The sequence below is a fragment of the Fomitiporia mediterranea genome (assembly GCF_000271605.1).
Source record: "Fomitiporia mediterranea MF3/22 unplaced genomic scaffold FOMMEscaffold_7, whole genome shotgun sequence".
NCBI lineage: Eukaryota > Fungi > Basidiomycota > Agaricomycetes > Hymenochaetales > Hymenochaetaceae > Fomitiporia > Fomitiporia mediterranea.
This window is the reverse complement of record NW_006760392.1, coordinates 1,450,410-1,470,359: the sequence shown is the minus strand read 5'-3', so window position 1 is coordinate 1,470,359 and position 19,950 is coordinate 1,450,410. Positions and strand designations below refer to the sequence as shown.

Below are 19,950 nucleotides of genomic sequence, written 5' to 3'. Positions count from 1 at the left end.
CCCAAATCGGAAGGGCCAGTTCCCCACGCCTCAACAGCAACTCGCCAGAACTGCGCCGTCTCCAGCGCAGTGTGTGCACATATGAACACATAGAGTGAATACAGCGCCAGGCTCAGGTATATGGAGGGAGGATCAAAGGAATTTGAAGACGGAAAACGAATGGAACTAGAGTCGGCATCGACGGGGGAAGGATGGACGGCGGTGGGGGAGTAGGGGTCAAAGGACGAGGGAACGCTCCGACTACTTCGTTGTCGAGAGTGCTGGGATGGATATGCGCTGATTGAGGGCACCGCGAGTGGAGCAACGAACGTCTTCCTCCACGGATTGACATCGTCATCCGCAAACGCACTCTTGCTCGTATTGGCATTCTTCCTCCGGAACCCAAAGCGTTTGTCTGCATGCGCCTCAGACACGCCTCGTTCTGCGTCGGGCAGCCCAGTGGCTTTTCGTCGTCGTCGGATGTCGCGGACAAAAAAAGCGAGCTGGACGGATAAGATTCCCCATAATGCCCAGTTTAGAGAATTAGCGACAAGGAGCGGGCCGACGATTAAACTGGCATTGAGCGGGGGCGGGGAGTTGCTGGGTGCGCCGCCGTCGGCCATACAGAACCGCGACGCAACTGGCTAGTATTGTCGGCGTCGGCAGAGAAAGAACTGCCGAGGGCAAATAAGTTTCGTGGCAGTCGTCGTTGTCGACGTGATTAGCGGTGGCAGGAATAGCGGTGGGTATGTGCGCGGATAGAAGAAGAAAAAGAGGAGAGCGAGGAAAGAGGAGGGGAGAATGGAATGCGTGTGAGACGACGGTTGCTCAGTAGTCGGATCGAACTGCACCCGGGTCACTCTGCTGCATTGCCATAACGGGCGCGTGAAAGCTTCCAAAGTTCCATAAACGGGCATCTTCTTGTTTTCTGTTTAGTACTAGTAGTGGGCGCCGTTTCATCCGCACTCCACCGGCTCTTCTCTGCAGCAATCTAGTCCTTACATCGTTTGCTTTGTCCGCGACCCTTCCTCCGATCCTCCTCTTTGATTTTCACAGCTCCTCCGCCATCTCCGTCTTGCCCCTTTTGCACTCTGTCATATCTCTCCTCCGATCACTCCATCATAAGTACTTTCCAAGGCCTTTTTTGATTCCGCATTGCTCGATCCGGCGGCTCCCTTCTTCCCTCTCATTAAATCGCACGAAGACTAAGGGGGAAATGACTGTCAATTTTCGTGTCAAGTTTTCTCTCCGCTGTCGGACTTGGCTGGGCATGGAAGAGACTCCAGTCCCACGCTCCGTCCACGGGCACTTCTGATATTCGCCGTTGCCATTCGCGCAGTATTCGCCATTTATTCACGTGTACCCAAAAATGCCTCACAATTACAAGCTCGGGCGTCTTGGACGTTTGAAATCAGATCATGCGTCCAGTGTCGTCGCGGAGATGATAGAGAAGCCCTGCGTATCATCACTCTATCAACCTTCGTTGTTCTTTTCATATCTTCATCGTGTGTCATTGATTGTCGTACTCCGACCAACTGTGGGTCCCTCTAGGCGCATTTCTCGTTTACCTCGCTGTTTCGCGGCTCATACCTTGCCGACCCAAGTTGAGCATATGATCGACATGTGATCGACGTATGATTACTCCGCCATCTCTACCAAACATACCCGAGATAGCAACGTGCTACAGTATCAGTATCACTGTAGTAGCAGCAAAGAGTGACTTCTGCATCGGCACACTGGCAGCGCACATGCTGCCCACGCTTCTCTCTCGAGGTCGCTTCGCCAATCCTCGGCGCAAATCTAGTACCTGGCCGGAAACATATGAGACAGATGAACGTGCATGCGTGCCGTATCTCAAAATAGCCTTTTCGATGATCAAATTAACATGACACCGCATGGACACTTGCCTCGCCCGCTGCTTATTCTCATGCGTACCATGGGGCACAGATAAAAGCCTGAAGATACTCCTTCATAAATCCGCTCCAGCGTCTTTCTGCGCATCCTCGCTCCTCGGCAGCACCAATGCTTTCCCTCTCCAAAGTCGCACTCGGGCTTGGTCTCTCCGCGTCGGTCCCTCTCGGTGCCTACGCGTGGGGCGCCATGGGACATGAAGCGGTGGGGTTCGTTGCTATGGATGTACGTCTGCTCTCTTCGTCCTTCGTAACTTCGTTATTGATTTGATTTTGGCTTTTGTCCGCGTCCTGTCTTACCAAAGTTCCTATCCTCTGGTGCACTCTCGTTTGTCCAAAATACAATCGACGCATCGTTCAACCATTCGCTTGGTCCGGCCGGTCCTGTACGTTGTTTATCAAACATCTGTAAACAACTTTCTCAAAGCACATCTCCTTTCACATTCGGAATTTGAAATTTCTGTACTGCACAGTGGGCAGACACAGTTCGCTCAGAAGCGGCATTCAAGTTTACCGCACCGTTCCACTTTATTGACGCCGAAGGTGAGGAATTATCCTCTCCTTTTGCATTGCACGCCTAACATCGTATTGCTCTTGGTTACTCTACCGACAGACGACCCACTCAACGGTCAATGCTCTGTCAATGAAGACCGCGACTGCGGAAATACGGGCTGTATCCGTTAGTATTTCCTTGTCCACCGGTTCCATGAGTTCTTTGCAGCTAAACATTGGAATTGGGCTCTGATTTACTGCAGTGACGGCAATAGCAAACTACACTCAGCGTGTGACAGATACATCCCTTTCTTTCACACAGCGTCAGCAAGCACTCATGTTCATCGACCACGTACGCCCCTTCTAAGCAATATATGACATGTACAGTCTACTTATATTGTTATGCAGTTCCTAGGAGACATCGGTCAACCTCTTCACGTCGAAGCGCTTGAAGTCGGCGGGAACGATATCGATGCTGTCTGTGGTGGGAAGAAGACCAATTTACACGCAGTATGTCCTTTCTTTTCCTTCTGAATTTGATGGGATTCATGCTGACGCCCATATTAGACGTGGGACACAGGCATGATCGAGACGATGCTCGACGCAAACTTCGACGGGAGCGTTACAGCATGGGCAGCTTCACTCACCGAGTCTATCAAGGTAACCTTCATTTCCTCCTATCCAGAACTCATTTAATTTGTACATCGTTGTCCTTTAGTCTGGCGACTTCAAATCCGAAGCAGCCTCCTGGATCTCCTGCTCCTCAACAACCCAAACCATCACCCGCCGACTTCTTTCTTCATCAGACAACCTCCGAGACGACATTCTCTCTTTCATCGCTTCCTAAGTCGAACACATCCGTCTATTTGCCGACATCAATAAATATTAGCGCATCGCACGAAAAGATGAGAAAAATAAATGCAGTGGAAACGCACGCAGTCAAAAGCATTTGACTCCTGAGCCCAAATCAACGGACAAGCGAGTTCGGGTTCGTTACCAAATACACGAGCGTGGACGTTCCTCCCCTCGTTCAAATGAGCGGAAGCCAAACAGGTCAAGACCTCTGCACAGGAACCTACTTCAATAATGCCATTCCAATCGTACGTCCTCCCTCTCCTCCTCTCTCCCTTAAATATCACGATGAATTAAATCTCGGAATAACGATTCTCTTCAACTAGATTAACCTCCAAATTGCTAAGCAAGGCTTCCGACTCGCAGCATGGCTCAACGTCATCTTTGATGGTGCGACGAATTTGCCTTAGGAAGGCTAGGTTGGATAGTACAGGGATGTGAATGTCGTTCATGCATAAGGTTGGGAAAACATAAACTCAACCAACCTGTCACATCAGTCACGGCACAGCCACATACTCCTTTTGGAAGGACCCTACAGCAAAAATTTCTAGGTCAGAAAAAATTGACTTTGTTTTATTGGCTCTAGCAAGTTCAAAACTTATTCAGATACAATTATTAATGTCTAAAGTTAGTTTTTAAACAGTTATATAGTGTTTGTTCAACTTTCTAAGTGTTTGGAAAAAATTACTTTAAAAAATGCTGACAAATGTATTATTATTATTAATATTACGTAACTTTCGGTATTATATAAGCGGCAAAAATCTGGGTCGAAAATTTTTAAGTAGTGCTCAAACTCATTAAAATGCAATTTTAGACCATTTTAACAAAAAAAGTTTTCTTAGGAAATAAAAAAATGTGTACTTAATATTTTTGAAAAATAAAAACATACATTTGTAGCTACAGATGTCCTCTACAATTCTATATTGCCCAAATATTCATTTGAGGTTATTTGAGGAAGTTATTTTGTCCATCATTGTATGGCCCAAAAGAGGCTAGTACTGCTGCATCACAGTTGGTTGAGTTTATATTTTCCCAACCTTACCATGTATGCATAGCTTTAGATTGTAATACAATTTTAGGAGTCTATGCTGTACATACTATAGCTTTGGCAAGAGAATGACCTATTTGGATGTACACACAAGCCACTAGCACATTTCTGCATCTGTAGAATTAAACCTATTCCTATTGGTTACCTTATCAAAGTGTCAAGTGCCATCAATTGTTAATATTATATATTCTACAAATGTATATTGTGCATGCACCTGCTAGAAGCAAAGATAATTCATTGAATCTGTTGGGAATTGAATTAGTACCCCTCGGCTACTTCTTTAGTAAAGGCCAGAACTGTAAACGTAGAGGACAAAAAACATATTTTTCAATAGAAGACTAGTGACTCACCCTGGAATCGAACCAGGAACCTTCTGTGTGTTAGACAGAAATCATAACCGCTAGACCAGTGAGTCTTACTAAAGCTGTGTTACACAGTGTATATGACCTGATTATGACTCACAGGCAATACAATCCAAAACAGAGATGTTCTGAGGTGCTCTGCAATAGAGCCTGCTTCATTCACACTGCTACTCAGACTATGACAATATGAGCATTGCCAACTGCGCCAATGAACACGTTGACACTGAAAAGGGCGACAATGTGGTACAGGATGTTTCTGAACGTCAACATCCAACTGGGATTAAATATATCTCAACACCTCCACGGCTTGCACGAACCGGCTGTATTCTAGCACCGTTATTCCAACCGAACTTAGAGGTACTCTTAACATAACCACGTTTGCACGAACTCTTGGATTACTTAGCATATCAAAACAACCACGACTAATATGTATGCATATGACAAGGAGCAAGACAGTGGACAAAATACTACGCATACATGAATGCTTTAATTGATCAAGAGCGAGTGGTTCGGGACCGGTTTTCACATTACGGTGGGGGCGTGCACGACGTGAAACCAGATTGCCAAGTAGCAGTTCCACCTCTTTCCGGGACAGGATTTGCACATTACGGACTATAAGGCATCAACGCCTGCAAGCCATCACAATAGTGTGAAGTGATTACTCTGAAAATAACACAGGGAGCTACGTTTAGCTTCTTTGCCCATGAAAACGCCGAGGAAGAAGTGTAATACGCACTGGAACGCGCCCTCATCTTTCTCCTCTTCTTTCTCAGCCTCCTAGAACGCTTTTTCTTCCATTTTTCTCTCATTCTACAATACACAGTGTCAATGAGTCAGTAATTAGCACTGAGAGAAGAGTTCACAGTTAACTTACGTGAATCGTCAAGAGAGATCACTTGAAGGAGTTTGCATGTGGGGTACTGATCGTCATAAAACCCCATGGTGCTGTACAGCTGTGGTGTTTCGCACGATTCACATGATGTGGGTAACGTGACGTCGCGATGGTCATTTCTGATTCCGACTCGCGTTCATGTTTTACGCCGCGATGTCGAAATCCAAGCGCGTCCCTACGGCATTACACAGTGAACTTACGGAGTACGCATCGCTTCTACGCGCTTTACGGACTCAGCATACTCTTGACCTCTCAGCGCACCTCTCCCAACTTCCTCCACAGTCCAGTCAGGTGCAGGAGGAAGACAGCGAATTAGATCTATCAGATTTGGAAGATGAAGAGGATCAACAGCATAGAGCAACGAGCCTTCCACCTAGTTCCGCACCAGTCAAAGATGATACCTCGAGTGCTCAGATAAGTGAAAATGAAAACAGCAGCTCGGTCGGAGAGCATTCAGACACAGTCAAAGGCAAGACTCGAAGAACCGTACGTCACGCGGGGAAGAAGAGAAAACGTTCGGCGACTGACAAATGGACGCGCTGGCCTCTTCTCGCAGGCGACGTATATCTCCCCGAATGGAGTCTAGCGGACGAAGTACAATACATCGCGTCTCAGGTCCTTAAGCAGCGGCGTACTGCCTCTACTGCCTCTACCTCTCCTGAGCATTCCGATTCAGAAGCAGATGTGGACTTCGAGGAAGATGAACTTGATGAAATTGGAAGTCGAGCTCTTGCCGCATCGACAGCGGAACACCTTTCTGCTGTGCTCTCCGCTTGTTCTGCTCTTGTTCCTCGGGTTGATCCTATTTTACGTTGTCGACTGGCTCCATTGAATTGGAAAAGTGTCCTCGTAGCAGCAAGCATGAATGGACTCGCATCATCCGAAACGCTGGAACGCGTTGGCAAAAGACTCGAAGCACTCTACAAGTCCAGTCCAACTCCAAATCCTAATACTGACAAGGATGTACCCTCACAAGGTATGCATTAGATCCCCTCTGGAAATTCCATGCCTTCCGCTAATAATGTATTTATCAACAGTTACTTCACCCATTCGTCCATCTGACTATGCCCGCCTCGTTCACAGTGCCTCTGTCGTACAGAACGCGCGTGTAAACCTGAACTCATTACTTAAAGAACATGTGGGACAAGGCGATGGTGATTTTCTGTCGTTTCAAGGTCCGCTCCCTCCAACTGAGGAAAAGAAGAAAAGGAGGAGACTTCGGAAACGACAGAATAAAGCCGAAATAGCTCAAGCTGAACAGGTCAAGACAGAGCACCTTGAGGGGATGGATGATAGAAAGTCGGAAGATGAAAGTCCTCAATCTTCCTCGGAGAAGGATGATGACCAGGAGTCTGGGACGAAGCATGCCGAAGAATGATAGTGCAATATAATTGCTTCATCATCATTTGACTCGTGTCGCGTCCAGGACAATTTCCCTCGTTGATGTTCCACATAATGTGACAGGATAGGAGTTGCAAATTCTGAGTTCATATTGCATGTGCTCAAAAGCTATTACGGAATGCATATCCTACAGCATTAACACGCACCCACGGGCATACCGTGCAAGACCGTATGTGTCTTTTCTGTCATCAGTATCGTGAGACAACACCTCAATTCCATGCAGCTTGTGCGAAGACACCTAACACCTGATTCGCAAGGATCGGACTGTACGGCTGTACCTCCGCCGATGTAAACGTCGTTGCATTCGACACCATGTTCAGGATTCCAATAAGCTGCGACTCGATGAAATCGACAAAGACAAGATCAATAGGCGTATCGTCAGTGACGTTTGGTGGAACGGAGCCGATGAAGTCCGGAATGGAGAAGAAGGGAAGTGGCGTGTGAGGCACATCATCTCCAACTCCTGGGCACGCCTGATATGTCGTGCACTTCATGAGTACGCACCGAGACGAGAAAGCATGTTTATACGCACATCCGAAGTAACATATCCCAACGTCAAGTTTCCTGCCGCCCTTTTTTCAAGTGCTCCCTCCCTTTCGGCCATCTCCCTCAGCCATGCAAAGTAGCGCTCGTCGACGAACCCTCGCCTATATAATTCCTCTTCACGGCCTTCGAGTATTGCGCGTTTCTCCTGCGCACCCTGTTGATTTAATGCCGGGAGGACTTGATTCGCGACGCCAGCTGGTACGTTCGGGATGAACAGGAACGAATCAGCAAATGGAGAAGCTGTGAATTGGTCGTTCTTTGTAAACGGGCCTTGCAAGACATCGAAACGCTGTGAACCAGAGTTAGTTATCATGACGTTCGGGATTCCTGTGCGAGAGTTGTTGATAGCCAATGCAACGGGAGCTGCCTGGACCGGAAAGCGTCAGCTGGAGACTCTCTGAAAGGTGACAAGAATAGATAAAGGGTACCTCTTGAATGAACAAGGAGAGCAAGGAATCATTTGAGGGGAACGGTGCCCTGTCCAAACCGTTCAAAACTATTGTTTCCCCATTCTAGACAGAACCTCGTACCTCGTCAAAAGGAAATCATGTGGTACGGTGCCAAACTGGAATGAAAGGTCGAATCTCTCGGCAAGCTGGTTCATTCCGGCAGTGATCGCTTCTCCTGCTTGTGTATCAAAGGTCTGGTTACTTTGTCCCGAGTGGAACTTCGTTCAAGGGAATGAGAAGGATAAGGAATTAGCACTGTTACGCTCGTTATCGTACTAGTGAGCCTGAATACCTCATACGTAACACGATTCTGATCAAGATATCGCCTCGTGAAAGTTAGGTTGTTTGTGCCATTGCGATTGGATTCGTCGAGGTCTACGCCTATACCATACTTGATAAGCGGAAGTCTCACACAGAGCCGAAACTCACTTACTCATCCATCCTGTCCGATGCATTAGCAAATCGTTCAACTTGAAAATCCATAAACTCACCAATCGTCTCCATGTAACGTCCACTTTCGAGTGCCATCGACCGTCCATCAAGTTGCACTATGTCGTTTTGAGACAACAAATCTCGAGTGCCTGTATGCAAAAATACCCTTACCGCAATCCCGAATATGTGTATGGCCACCGAAGATCAATATTGGCGTAGCCGGATGAACGGCTCGGACAGCGTTGAAGACGGTCGGCCCTGCATTGCAATATCTTAGGAGGTGTACAAACACGTCTTCGGTGACTTACAGTTGTCACGGGAGACGGGCATATGGCTATGTTACGATTAGATCTGAAGCATTTGCAGGTCACAAAGTCTTGAAAATGTGCACCGACCCGATGAGTAGGAAGAAGTCAGGTTCATCTGCAATAGCATCTTTGAACTGTTCACCAAAAGAAAGTCACGCGTTTAAACCAACTTATTCGACTAGCAGTGACATACCCATTGCTCATTTACCATATCTTCCACCTTTTGGACCGTCGTGTTTGGGGCATTACCGGTAAAGTCGAACAAGACTCCGAGGGACGTGACCTTCCTTCCCCTACATGATTTGGAAACAGGGTCATGCTATAAGCATGCCATCTTCCTCCATGAAGGAACGACTATAAGCACCACTTACTTCCGCGTCGTAAACTTAACGAAGCGCTCTCCAATTGGGACGCTGACCGGGTTCTGGTTCTCGTCAAACACAGTGATATTCACGTTCGACGTCAAGTAGCGTCCCTTCCAGAATGGCGCAAAATCGGTGTGCCTGCCATTTGTATAAGACTAGGTGACTCCTTTGGGATCGAGATACTCACATGTCAAGTGCAACCGCATAACCGTCGCTCAGTTCATGGCTAGATTGATGCAGGACACTGAATGAGATGCATGCAATACAACCACGGGCGCTTACTCACTTTCCTATTGATAGGACGTCGTATGGTAACTGCTTGATGAATTGGTCCGACTAAAGGAACTTTGTCAGAACTTGTTTCACAAGGCTGCAATTGTCTCGCTCACTTCGTGTCCATCAATATCTCCAGGCGGAAACCCATCCGAGAGTCCCGTCCCATCATGCAAGTCTCCAGTGTCAACCAGAAGAAGGTCAACATCCTTCTCAAGCGCAATTTGTTGCATATGTGTAACAAAAGACGCGAAGTCGCCGAAGTCTCCACTTCAATGCGAACACCATCGCCGTCAGTCAAAACAACCCAATCAGTTCGGACCAGTTCAACATGGAAACCATACCTGTAATTAGGCTCCGGAGCAGAAGCCTTCTGATGTCCCAGTAGCCATCCATGTGTATCCGTCGTATGGATGACATTCACGTCTCCCCATACAAGCGGCCTAGTTGGCGGCGCGATTGGACCCGTGGAGAACGCTCTCCGGTCATGTAAATGACCATGAAGGCCGTGTTCGTCACCAGAACAAGCAATGGACACTGTCACCAAGTCCAACACTATACCAGCAAAAGCGAAGTACTTGAGGAGCGAGCTCGACATCCTGGTTCTTTGGCTTGATAGTTGATGGTTAGGTGATTGACGTTTGATAGACTAACCAGCCGAAGGCCGAAGCTCTCAAGTATCCTGACCACGACTCCTTTATATGCAGCACGATGAAACGCGACTTTGGCGACTGTCCAGGCCGTTCCGGCCGTCGTTGATGCGACTGCTCAGGGTCAATGCAACACGGTAGCGGGAGACACCAGCATCAACAGAAATGCGAACCTCGCTAACCATATTCCGAGTGAACGGGAAATGTGTCAGATTCCCATCTCACGTTATTCCAGGAACTTCATGCCAAGTCGAACGTGGGCAACGAAAGTAATAATAAAATATTGATGTCAAACCCGATTTGTGTGTCAATCCATCACACAGTATGGCCTCGATCAAGAGAGTGTGGGAGTCCGGGCTAAGTATATCCAGATCTACAATTTCTTGCAACTCAATGCGGTCGTGCCTGAGGAGTCGACCGCATGGATCGGTGAGAGTTACCCAGCGCCACGGAGATTGTTCGTACAGCTTGATAGTATGAATAGCAGCGAATACAATGAGTTATTCCGGTTCGCTTGAGAATATTATTATAGAACGCGTCAGGCTGCACCGGAGCTTGCGAGGAATGCCCGGCTCGGAACAGAAGGATATCAGATTCCTTGGTTCAACACTCAGTAACAGTCATGCATTTAAATTTCATTTCTTTCTCATGAAACAAACGGAGTTAAATACGTAAAAGAACTACGAAGCTCTGCCGAATCTTCGGCACCAGGGTTGAAGGTCGAAGGGCGCTTGCTACACACATCACTTACTGAGACTATGAACTGCGGACGGGAGTTTGTCGTGCGTCGCTAGTAGCGGGACGAGTGAATGGGCGCGAGGAAGGTGGAACAATTAGCCAAATATCTGGCTAGCGCTGCTCAAGGTAAGCAAGGGGATTAAGTAATTTCGCTATTGTGTAGTAGGAAAACGAGAGTTACGCACGCGAATATCCACAAGTTCTGTGGGTTATTGAATGTATCCTTAGTGTACGGGAATCGTACTATTTCTCCGTCAGCAGAATAATATAGTGTTGAAGGAACAGAACTCACGTTTCGGAAGCTCAGACTTGTACGCTGGAGGTTTGATAAGTATTAATGGTCCTCATGCAGTCCTAATTTAATCGAGACTCACCAATAGGTACATTCTCGTCCAGGAAACTCCAAGCTAAAACAATGCACAGTGAGTGCGGATGAAACCACTATAGTGCAATCAAAAGCACGACGAACCAGTCCTCCAATTGTGTCTACCAATATACCGAATCAGCAGTCCAGTAAGGCTATTATAAAAGTATGAGCTCACCGGAAGTCACCATCAATAAGGCTTCACGACCAGACGAAGTCAGAATACGTCACTGGGACACTAAGTTTACTTACAGATCAGGAGGGGCAAGGGGGTCCTAGATCACGAAGATGGAATGTAAGGTTAGATATATTTATTTAAAGCGACTACGTTTCAATGTCCTTACATCCTTCAAATTGGCTGTCTTGATCTCTGTATCTATATCAGCCCACTCAAGGACTTGATTACCCGCCATGCCTATTCACAAATTAGTACTGTGCTGCTATTGACGACGTTTGGTTGGATTGGCACCTTTAAATTCCATGGTCTCTCCAGGCTTTCCGCCAAAGACAGCGATAGTGGTGTCGTGCCGCTCGTTCATGAGTGTGCTGAACATCGCACAGGTGGACGCGCAGTCGCCATTGCTGACTATAGACAACAAAATAGATTAATGCAGAAACTTAAAATAAAAGGGGTCGAGAGAATGGGTGTACCGATGGCTACGTTCCTGTAACAGTGAGCTCAGTTATTAATCTATATAAAAGAAGCAGACCCAAGTTACATACTCGAGAGGAATAAGTGGTGTTTCCGGGATGTCGACGTTGAATGGCGTACAGATATCCTTGAGGAATAATCAGCCTCTAAGCATCGATATCAAATACGTAGATATTTCTTACATGGAATCGCTGGGAGGTAGGATCGCTGACTCCGTTGACAGTGAACGGCGCAGTGGGATCATTATAATCAATAGTCGGAGGAAATGGAGTATCATTCAAGAACGCCCCTGTAAGTCCGGTCAAGCGAAGTTAGTCACGAGAAATAATGTTTATCACAACTTCACATGACTGACAGTTGGTGGGAGGATAAAATGTCTGTGTAACACCAAGCGCAATGTCGTTCTTTACAATCTTCTGCGCGAGCTCATTTCCACGACTAGTCGACACGAACCCTCTATAAAAAAATCACCAGGTCAATCATCAGGGCACCAAATTTAAAAAGAACAAGGAGGGATCGCTAAGGGAAGCGCAGATCGTCAGAAAGGTAAAAAGCTTACGGATATCCGATCTGCGCGCCAGCAAGGAACTGGTGCAAAAATTGTCCAAGGCACACGAATCCTCCTAGAAATAGCAAACGTTAGCACGCGACGATCGAAGAAGATTACAAGGACAAAGAGAATTATAAATCGGATTTACCACCGTTGTTCGTAAGGTCAATCAGAAGACGCGTGACACCCACAGAGAGGAAGTGGTTCATCGCGGAGACTGTATCAGTCTGGAACTGCACGAAGTCGCCCTCAAACGAACCCACGAACATCTAAAATATTTCGGTCCTTAACTGGAATGGTCTTCATGACGTAAAAGGAAGCGCTATTTACCACGCCAGTCTGGTTATCAGGCAAAATATACGACTTGATAACTCCTGCAGAAGTATTGACCTGCGGGAGAGTCGGCTGGAATTGCGGTGGCAGGCCAATCGCATTGCTAGACGAAGAATCCCTGATAACGGCCCTTGCTAGAGGTCGGCCATTCCGGCGGGCAGCATTCTTGAGAATTCCGCTTTTCGCATCTACTCCATTGGTGGCGCTATTCGCCGCGCAGTTATTTTCCCAGCTGCGCCAAAAATAAAGCCATCAGAGGCCTAAAATAAGAAAACAAGAGATTAAGAATTGGACCTACTAAGAAGCCTGATCTGTGAACGAGTTGCCTGTGAAGTCTGCTAAAAATGGGACCGTCACAGTTTCTGCGTCGGTGCTGTTCATAGTAATGAGACTGAAGGTTAAGTTCTCCTGCACTGGCATTGGAGGGCCAGCCAGATCGCCGATGCGCTGTGAAAAGTCGTCTCCGGAGATGCGGTAGCTGCTTAATACACTGTTTACGCGCACTCCATGGTCGAGGAAGTTACCAGAGACGGTTTTCGCTACAAAGTCGATGTAGTCGAGAGGATCCATTCCCTCAATGGAGAGCACCTTTGCGCCCGCAAGGCGTTGCCAGTCAAAGTTAATCGAGTCGAAGAAATCAGAAAAGTCGGAACCGAGCAATCCGAAAAACTCGACCGAGTCGGGTGCAACAAAAACATTCTGTTCACCATCCTCTTCGAGGATTACTACCGGGGCGGGAAGCAAGTTCTGGAAAGTGATATAGCAACTTGGAAACCAACCTTGTTACGTGACGTCAGTCAATATACTAGCCGCTACAGAAGTGCTTCTGCTTACGAGTGTGGCCATCATTCAATTGAGTCGTGAAGTCGAAGAGGTCCTTGTTGAAGTCGAAGTCCGTCTGCGGGAATTATGAGGATCGTTGCACAGTCGATTTACGTGAGACTTACTGCGTAGTCAGTACTGTTTATTCGAGCGAGTTCTGCTCTAATATTTGACGTAGACTCTTGGAACGGAGGTGGAGAATTTAGATAAAAGTCCTCGAAAGTGTAAAAGTCAAAGACACGCGAGACGACCTGCAAGACGTTTTGGCGAAGAGTCTCGTTGAATGGGAAAGTCTTTAAGCAAGCGAGTGCATCAGCAGGTGGAACAAAGGTCTGCCCAGCAATAGCTGCACATGGATCTGAGGCCCTTGGTGTTGGAACCACAGATGCCACGGTCGCGAGAGCTAAGGTGAGCGCAGGAAAGAGAGACGAGACTCGTGCGTAGTGCAGCATCTTGTAGACGCCTACACAACCAGGCCGATGACATAGTCACTTTATAGTCTTCTTAGTTTCGCATGAACTCAGTCAAGTTAGGGAGGCATTGTCCAAATAGTTCTGAGACTCGTGTGGCAGCTATCTTCTTGATTTCCATTCGTACCGGGCAAGTAGAGCGGACTACATGTGGAAAGCAGAGGATAAACATAGCTATCAGCAAGAAATGAGAGCGGTCCAACGACGATGAGAGATTTTCATGCATCTCGCGCATTTTACACACGGTCAACCAGGTGAACGGACCGAAATCAGAGAAAGTGCCTGCCACCTCAGCGAACAAAACTCCGAATAGGCGTATGAGGGTCCGAGGGGAGAAAGAGTCTTGTTTTCTATTTTATTCTCACAGGAAGAATAGCGGTTGAAGAGTCGTTTGGAAAAAGATCATCATATGCTTACGGCCGCGAGCATTCAAGTTCAGATTTACCGTGCTTCCCTTTTGCGGAGGTGTCTCGTGTCACAATATGTCACGCGTCGTATGCGCGTCTACTCAGTCACTGAGTCAGTCTAAACTTTGGCCAACGCGTGTGTCGTCTGCAACCTTCACGTAAAAATGAAGAAATCCGGCACAAAAATCATCATCAGAGCAAGACGGCCAAAGGAGCCGGAACCTGTTCCAGAGCCGGACGAGCCTTCAGAGGCGGCTGCCGAGGAGCAAGCAAGTAGCGAATCTGCAAACGATGACGCTGAAGACGTACCTGCAGAGTCCGACGCGCCAGAGGACTCAATAAGGGACGAAGAAGGCGACAAAGAGGTGGACGAGTCTGCATCTGATGCGCCTGCTCCAGTAATACGTGGTCGTCCTAGAGGAAGACCTCGAGGGAGCGGACGCGGTACTGTTTCCGCTGGTACTGGACGGCCTCGGGGTCGTCCGAGAGGTAGTGGTCGGGGAAGAGGCAGAGGTCGGGGACGAGGAGAAACGATCACCTTGAGACTACCGAAGCGTGCTGATGGAAGCGACGGAGACGACGATGATGGTAATGGCAGCCAAGCCGCCGTTGCTGAGGAAGTTGATGTCGAAGTCCCGCGGACTACACGTAAAGGCATACCTTTACCTCCTATTGAGGGCGATACATACGTGACTGAGGACGATCCAAAAGGTGATACCAAGATTGATATCAATGGCAATTTGCTCGGTGGGCGACAGTTCAAATCGCAGACCTTCAATCTTCCTGGTCGGCACCCCGAACGAAAATACATGCTTGCTATCGACGCTGCGCGTACATCTGGCTTCCGAGATTCATTATATTATTTCCGACGCAACCCATTTGCACTCAAGCTCAACGCAACACAGGCTGAAAAGGATTATCTCATTGAGATAGGCAAGCTAGGTGGCCACCTGCGAACACGGAGTGTCACTCTCGTCACCGCAAGGAGTGCCTTCAAATTGCACGGAGCCAAAATGCTTGTCGATGGACGTATCGGTATCGACGACTACTACGAAGACAAAGCCATTGCAGAGGCTAAAGAGCGCGGCCTCAACGCCGGCGACTATGCTTCCGAACTGCTTGAACAGCAACAGGCAGCTACTGCAGAAGCATCCGCCGCGGCGACGGGCAAAGTTGAGCGCTCTGGGCTTGGTCTGTATCGTACAGGAGGACCAACAACGGTATTTGGTGGCTCTGGTCTTGGCCCTTACAGCGATGGTCCGCTCAATGTTGCGAAGAAGGCAATGCTGACTAGGGAGGGAGTGTCAGATGAGAACTGGATGTTCGTAATGGCGCAACGCACTCGCGAGGCAAACTTAGAATGGGCACGCGGGCGTGCTGAGGCCATTAGAGGAATCGAAGAACCGGAAGTCGACGATGACCCCATGGCATCGCGGAATAAGCGTCTCCGACGTGAAATTATTGCTCCTTCGTACGGACTCTACGAACCGCACACGGCAGTCATTCACTGTAAGCCTTACATAGTATTAGCTACATTTCTCTCTAACTAATATTTTGCCAGATGAGACCAGTACTCAGCCAACACGCGCTCGTTGGGAAGTCGTTCCGGACAGCCGGAATGTTCTCGGTGGCACGAAAGTCGGGAACGGAGCATGGGGCGTTGCTCGGGTCGTTACAGTCATGGAGCTGCCTAATCCCTCTATTGAAGAGGAGCGCGCTCGATTATGTCAAGCTATCCTGCAGTCTTTATAGTGTACTATCTAGTAGAGCCTCAATTTTGTGTATGTTTATGTTAATGTGTTAATTTTAGATCGCCACCGGAGTTTCAGAAGGGGCACACCATTTGTGAACGCGCGTCGTGGATTGTGAATTTCATATTTATTAAACTTGGATTATTACCACAATTATCTACCTTTCTGATTGTTACCACCATTATCAACCTTTCTCAACTGGGGACTCATGATAAATGGCGAGCTCACTTGAGAGTCTCCAGCTCCTGCGCAGTCAACTTGAGCTTATCCACGAACATCTGCCAGGATTCCGGCACAACACGAAGAGACTGCCTATTATCGACATCCTTGACTCCCTTGAGTCTACTGAGAGAACTGCTCCAGACGATGGCGAACACGGAAATAACGCCACATCTGCGGCATCGGGCAAGACGTCTCCCGGTAGTAGCGATGGTTCAAGCCGCAATGGATCAGTGAAAGATCGAGCTGCAATCCGCTATACTTCTTCGCATCTATTAAGTGACAGTGGCACTCCCGGCCTTCGTGTCCTTCGCGACAATGTACGCAACGACATCGAACAGATCGATAGGGTGAGTTTTTTCCGATCTAGAATAATGTCTCCGCGAGCTCAATATTGATAAAACACGGCCAACCAATCCAGTAGTTCCTCGCTCGCCATAAATCTCGCAGTAGTCGGGACGCAAACGTATCGACATTTTCAACAAATGCACCGTACCTGATAGCAGTGTGGAACGAGCTCGTCCGAGCGTCTCCAACAGTCGCAGCTGTTGATAAAATGTTTGCTGTGCCATTGGAGAAGGAATTGCCGAAACCAGTGACAAGACCGCTCTCCAAGAAAGGAACGACAGGCGCTAAGGTGGATATCGTTGCGAATTCCGGACTGTATTGGATCCGGGTTAATACGTACGTAGTTGTTTATCTTATCACGAATAACTGAGGGTGACTCGCTTCTATTTTGGCGCATTTACTCAGGATCAAGAACTCTCGATTGCTCGCAGAATTCCGAGAATTCGACTCCTATCTCACCGGATCGGAAAGCGAAGACAGCGACTGTATCTGCTCAAACTCCTGCGCCACCAAACCAGAGCCTCACAAACTAGACAACTCGCTCTTGCAGATGGGACGTGCGCTTCTCTCAGCTTCCCGAATGCTTTTGTCCCCTGACTCAAATGAAATTGCGCCGACGAAGATCACTCTCCGGCTCACTCGACTTCTCATAGATGTAGACTCACTAGAAACACTAGAGAACTTCGGCTTAAGGATCATTGGTCCTCGACACCTCTCAATTACATCAGACTCATCGGTAACGGACCCTCGTATAGCAAAGACTATCCAAGAACTCCTCGAAATGGGACTGGATGTTGCTCTCGGCGAGCACGAATTCCTCATCCCTCCCGAGTTATCAACGACTTCTGTGAAGATCGAATCACGGCTTGTTCCTTCCCGACAGATTAATCTTGACCTTTCAGTGCTCATCGCACTCATATCTGACATAACACATGCACCACTATCGACCTCGACGGAAGAAGCGTACATGAGGTATATCCCCACTCCAGCCGAACGTGCACGTTCACGCAGACGCAGACAGCAACAGAAGGAGATTCTCGCACGTGCCACAGCCCAGAAAGACACGTATAATGCCTCTGTGAATGCCAAAAATAAGCAAAGGCCTGGCAAAGGAACAGACGGACAGAGAAGTGCTGACAACTCTGATAGTGATGGGGAAGGTGAAAGTATTCACTCGCGTGCACTGGCGAACCAAGTGCTACGCGAATTAAACTTGGGCCTTCTTGACGAGATCGCAGGAAGACTTGAACCTGCGGAGCACAACTGCACGAAAAGTTGCATAGAGTTCTGGACATCGAAAGAGGTGCGGGATCGCTGTCTACACATTGTAGAGAAAATAGGTGGTCCGGCTGAGAAGCGACGTGCCAGCGCTCTATTCTTCAATCCTCATGCTAACAAGGAATTGACCCTCGGTATTCCCTATGTCTCTGCAGAAGAGGCTGCGAATGCATACTGGCACAACTCGCGTCATTCACGGGATACGCTTCCAAGCCTAGTGCCTCTGCATATTTTTGAAGATGTGGATGAGGACATTCAGCCCAATCAGATTCGAATCGGTGAAACACCGCTGGATCCTTTCTGGATCAATCTCGAATGCGCATGCAACCGCCTTCTCTCCTCTGGGTCAACCCTCCATCCGCGCGCAGTCTGTCTCTCTTCCGTTACTCCAGCTTCATCCAGAGCTCCCGATGCGATACCCAACGGCAGAGAAGAGATACGTCAGGCAGATGCTACCACAGATTCAAACGAGATCGAACGTGCAGCTGTAACGCGCACCAACGCACGCCTCACCACACATACTGTGAGCACCTTGCATCGTGGAGTGGTGCGTCAATGGACGACGTTGACTGCTAACCGGGCGAGTGTGAAAGAGATGGTGAGGGAGAGTACGAAGGAGATCAGAGCTGCCTCTACTTCGGCTTTGCAATGTGAGCGAAGAGACGGAGGAGAGGAGGATTTAGGGAAGATGGAAACAGAAGTTGCAGCAATTTGGGTTGTCGAACCAAGGAGTTTGGCAGAGACTATGCGTGGTGATTTTGTTCCTGAGTAACACGCGCATATTGTAGTTGACCGGACTTAGGAGAAATAATAAGCCTCCGTTTTTACTTTTAATGGTGCTAATGAAAGGTGACAGCACTTAACACCGTTATATCCGTCTTACTCAATACCAAGAGGAAACATTTTTTTACTTCCGTCCCGTGCTCTATAAACGTATATTAGTTTACATTCAACACGTGAAACTCGTCAATTCACCGGATATACAGTCATGCAAGGGAATAGTGGAGCCTTCATTCTTTCTAATGTACCTTGACCACGTCGTGCTTGCTACTAGTAATACATCTAATATTTGTTGAGATGGCACAACTTCCGCCAAACACTAATGCTCAAGTTAATGAAATCCTGGAACAACTTCGCGTAGGTATTCTTCCATCCAATCGAAGCATCGATATCCTCTGGTCAAGCAGATTTCGAATCTTCATTCCCACCTTCCTCGAGATTACGTTGGTTAACCCATGCAACTCACACAAAATTACAGGACTCCCGACTCCTCCAATCAGCCATAATTGAATACCAACAAGACTTCGTTCGTTCCTTACACGCATTCAGTGAGAACCTTGCGACGAGCTCGCGTATGCGTCAGGAAGAGGTACAGAATGTACATCAGAGTTTGGATGGGCTAACAGAGGAGATGCGTAGGAAGGGGTTGCCTGTGGGTTCTGACACAGGTGTGTTGACTTTCTTTTTATAAGCTGGGCGTGTGTATTTGCTATGTGCATTTGACTAATTGGTCTTATTAGTGAGAGTGAGGAGGCGGAGGCGGAGACGTTGAAGGAGTAATACTCTGAATATGGATTTCCTTGTATCCGGTTTTAATGTTATTTTAGTGGCGTTCGGTTGCATATGCGTTGTGTATTGGCCATTTTTCTGTTCACCTGTAACACTTGTAATATTAACGTTAATATCTTATATTCATAATGCCAATGTGCATGCAATCACGATCTCCGTATTAACCGGACCTTGTATAGCAAACATGACTGTTTGTATACAACGGCCATGCTGTATACATCCAGTGTAACAGGGTCACTATAATCAAGAATCTCATATGCCAGTATCCTCACCACCTGGTTGGCAAGCAGATATTATGCTCATGGAGATCGTGAGAGCGGATGGAACGGGTCTAAGGAGAATTCCAATTTCCAAATGTCAGGAGAGTAGCATAACGGCGCCGTCGAAGTGATCGTGGCAAGAATAGATAGATGACGAGGGTTACCAAACCATGGACACGTACACACATCTCCGGGTGTGAATATTCTTGCCAAATGCACATAACAACATA

General features: G+C 47.8%; 5 protein-coding genes and 1 non-coding gene across 6 annotated transcripts; 3 read left to right on the top strand and 3 right to left on the bottom strand.

The window, feature by feature from the left end:
- Positions 1-2,001: 2,001 nt before the first annotated feature.
- On the top strand, positions 2,002-3,228 carry FOMMEDRAFT_87365 (phospholipase C/P1 nuclease; the record flags this gene model as incomplete). Its single annotated transcript, XM_007267397.1, has 8 exons — positions 2,002-2,115; positions 2,195-2,275; positions 2,363-2,432; positions 2,503-2,568; positions 2,645-2,733; positions 2,790-2,891; positions 2,949-3,041; positions 3,100-3,228. 8 exons carry the CDS (start codon positions 2,002-2,004, stop codon positions 3,226-3,228), a joined length of 744 nt encoding a protein of 247 aa, XP_007267459.1.
- Positions 3,229-4,623: 1,395 nt separating this feature from the next.
- Positions 4,624-4,696, bottom strand: FOMMEDRAFT_t45. Its single transcript has one exon. It is a non-coding gene; the product is annotated as a tRNA-Val (tRNA).
- A 1,029-nt stretch (positions 4,697-5,725) lies between these two features.
- Positions 5,726-10,417, bottom strand: FOMMEDRAFT_20830 (uncharacterized protein). The gene is made up of 17 exons (XM_007267396.1): positions 9,654-10,417; positions 9,426-9,579; positions 9,323-9,372; positions 9,224-9,262; positions 9,043-9,174; positions 8,865-8,964; positions 8,759-8,805; positions 8,672-8,697; positions 8,535-8,621; positions 8,423-8,479; positions 8,365-8,373; positions 8,224-8,312; positions 8,013-8,149; positions 7,911-7,959; positions 7,469-7,849; positions 6,571-7,409; positions 5,726-6,509 (listed from the first exon to the last, which is right to left on the bottom strand). The coding sequence occupies exons 1-16, from the start codon at positions 9,905-9,907 to the stop codon at positions 7,146-7,148; spliced, it is 1,875 nt and encodes a 624-aa protein (XP_007267458.1). The 5' UTR covers positions 9,908-10,417; the 3' UTR covers positions 5,726-6,509; positions 6,571-7,145.
- A 250-nt stretch (positions 10,418-10,667) lies between these two features.
- Positions 10,668-13,870, bottom strand: FOMMEDRAFT_141224 (uncharacterized protein; the record flags this gene model as incomplete). The annotated part of the gene is made up of 19 exons (XM_007267395.1): positions 10,668-10,814; positions 10,883-10,940; positions 10,990-11,013; positions 11,072-11,104; positions 11,167-11,183; positions 11,240-11,260; positions 11,314-11,336; positions 11,406-11,476; positions 11,531-11,647; positions 11,713-11,726; positions 11,785-11,840; positions 11,896-12,002; positions 12,069-12,169; positions 12,273-12,336; positions 12,412-12,532; positions 12,594-12,828; positions 12,895-13,375; positions 13,431-13,494; positions 13,544-13,870. The coding sequence occupies 19 exons, from the start codon at positions 13,868-13,870 to the stop codon at positions 10,793-10,795; spliced, it is 1,956 nt and encodes a 651-aa protein (XP_007267457.1). The 3' UTR covers positions 10,668-10,792.
- Positions 13,871-14,432: 562 nt separating this feature from the next.
- FOMMEDRAFT_20828 (uncharacterized protein) lies at positions 14,433-16,124 on the top strand. The gene is made up of 2 exons (XM_007267394.1): positions 14,433-15,804; positions 15,857-16,124. The coding sequence occupies exons 1-2, from the start codon at positions 14,460-14,462 to the stop codon at positions 16,045-16,047; spliced, it is 1,536 nt and encodes a 511-aa protein (XP_007267456.1). The 5' UTR covers positions 14,433-14,459; the 3' UTR covers positions 16,048-16,124.
- A 137-nt stretch (positions 16,125-16,261) lies between these two features.
- Positions 16,262-18,663, top strand: FOMMEDRAFT_87108 (uncharacterized protein; the record flags this gene model as incomplete). The annotated part of the gene is made up of 4 exons (XM_007267393.1): positions 16,262-16,615; positions 16,690-16,860; positions 17,026-17,614; positions 17,726-18,663. The coding sequence occupies 4 exons, from the start codon at positions 16,262-16,264 to the stop codon at positions 18,661-18,663; spliced, it is 2,052 nt and encodes a 683-aa protein (XP_007267455.1).
- Positions 18,664-19,950: the final 1,287 nt, after the last annotated feature.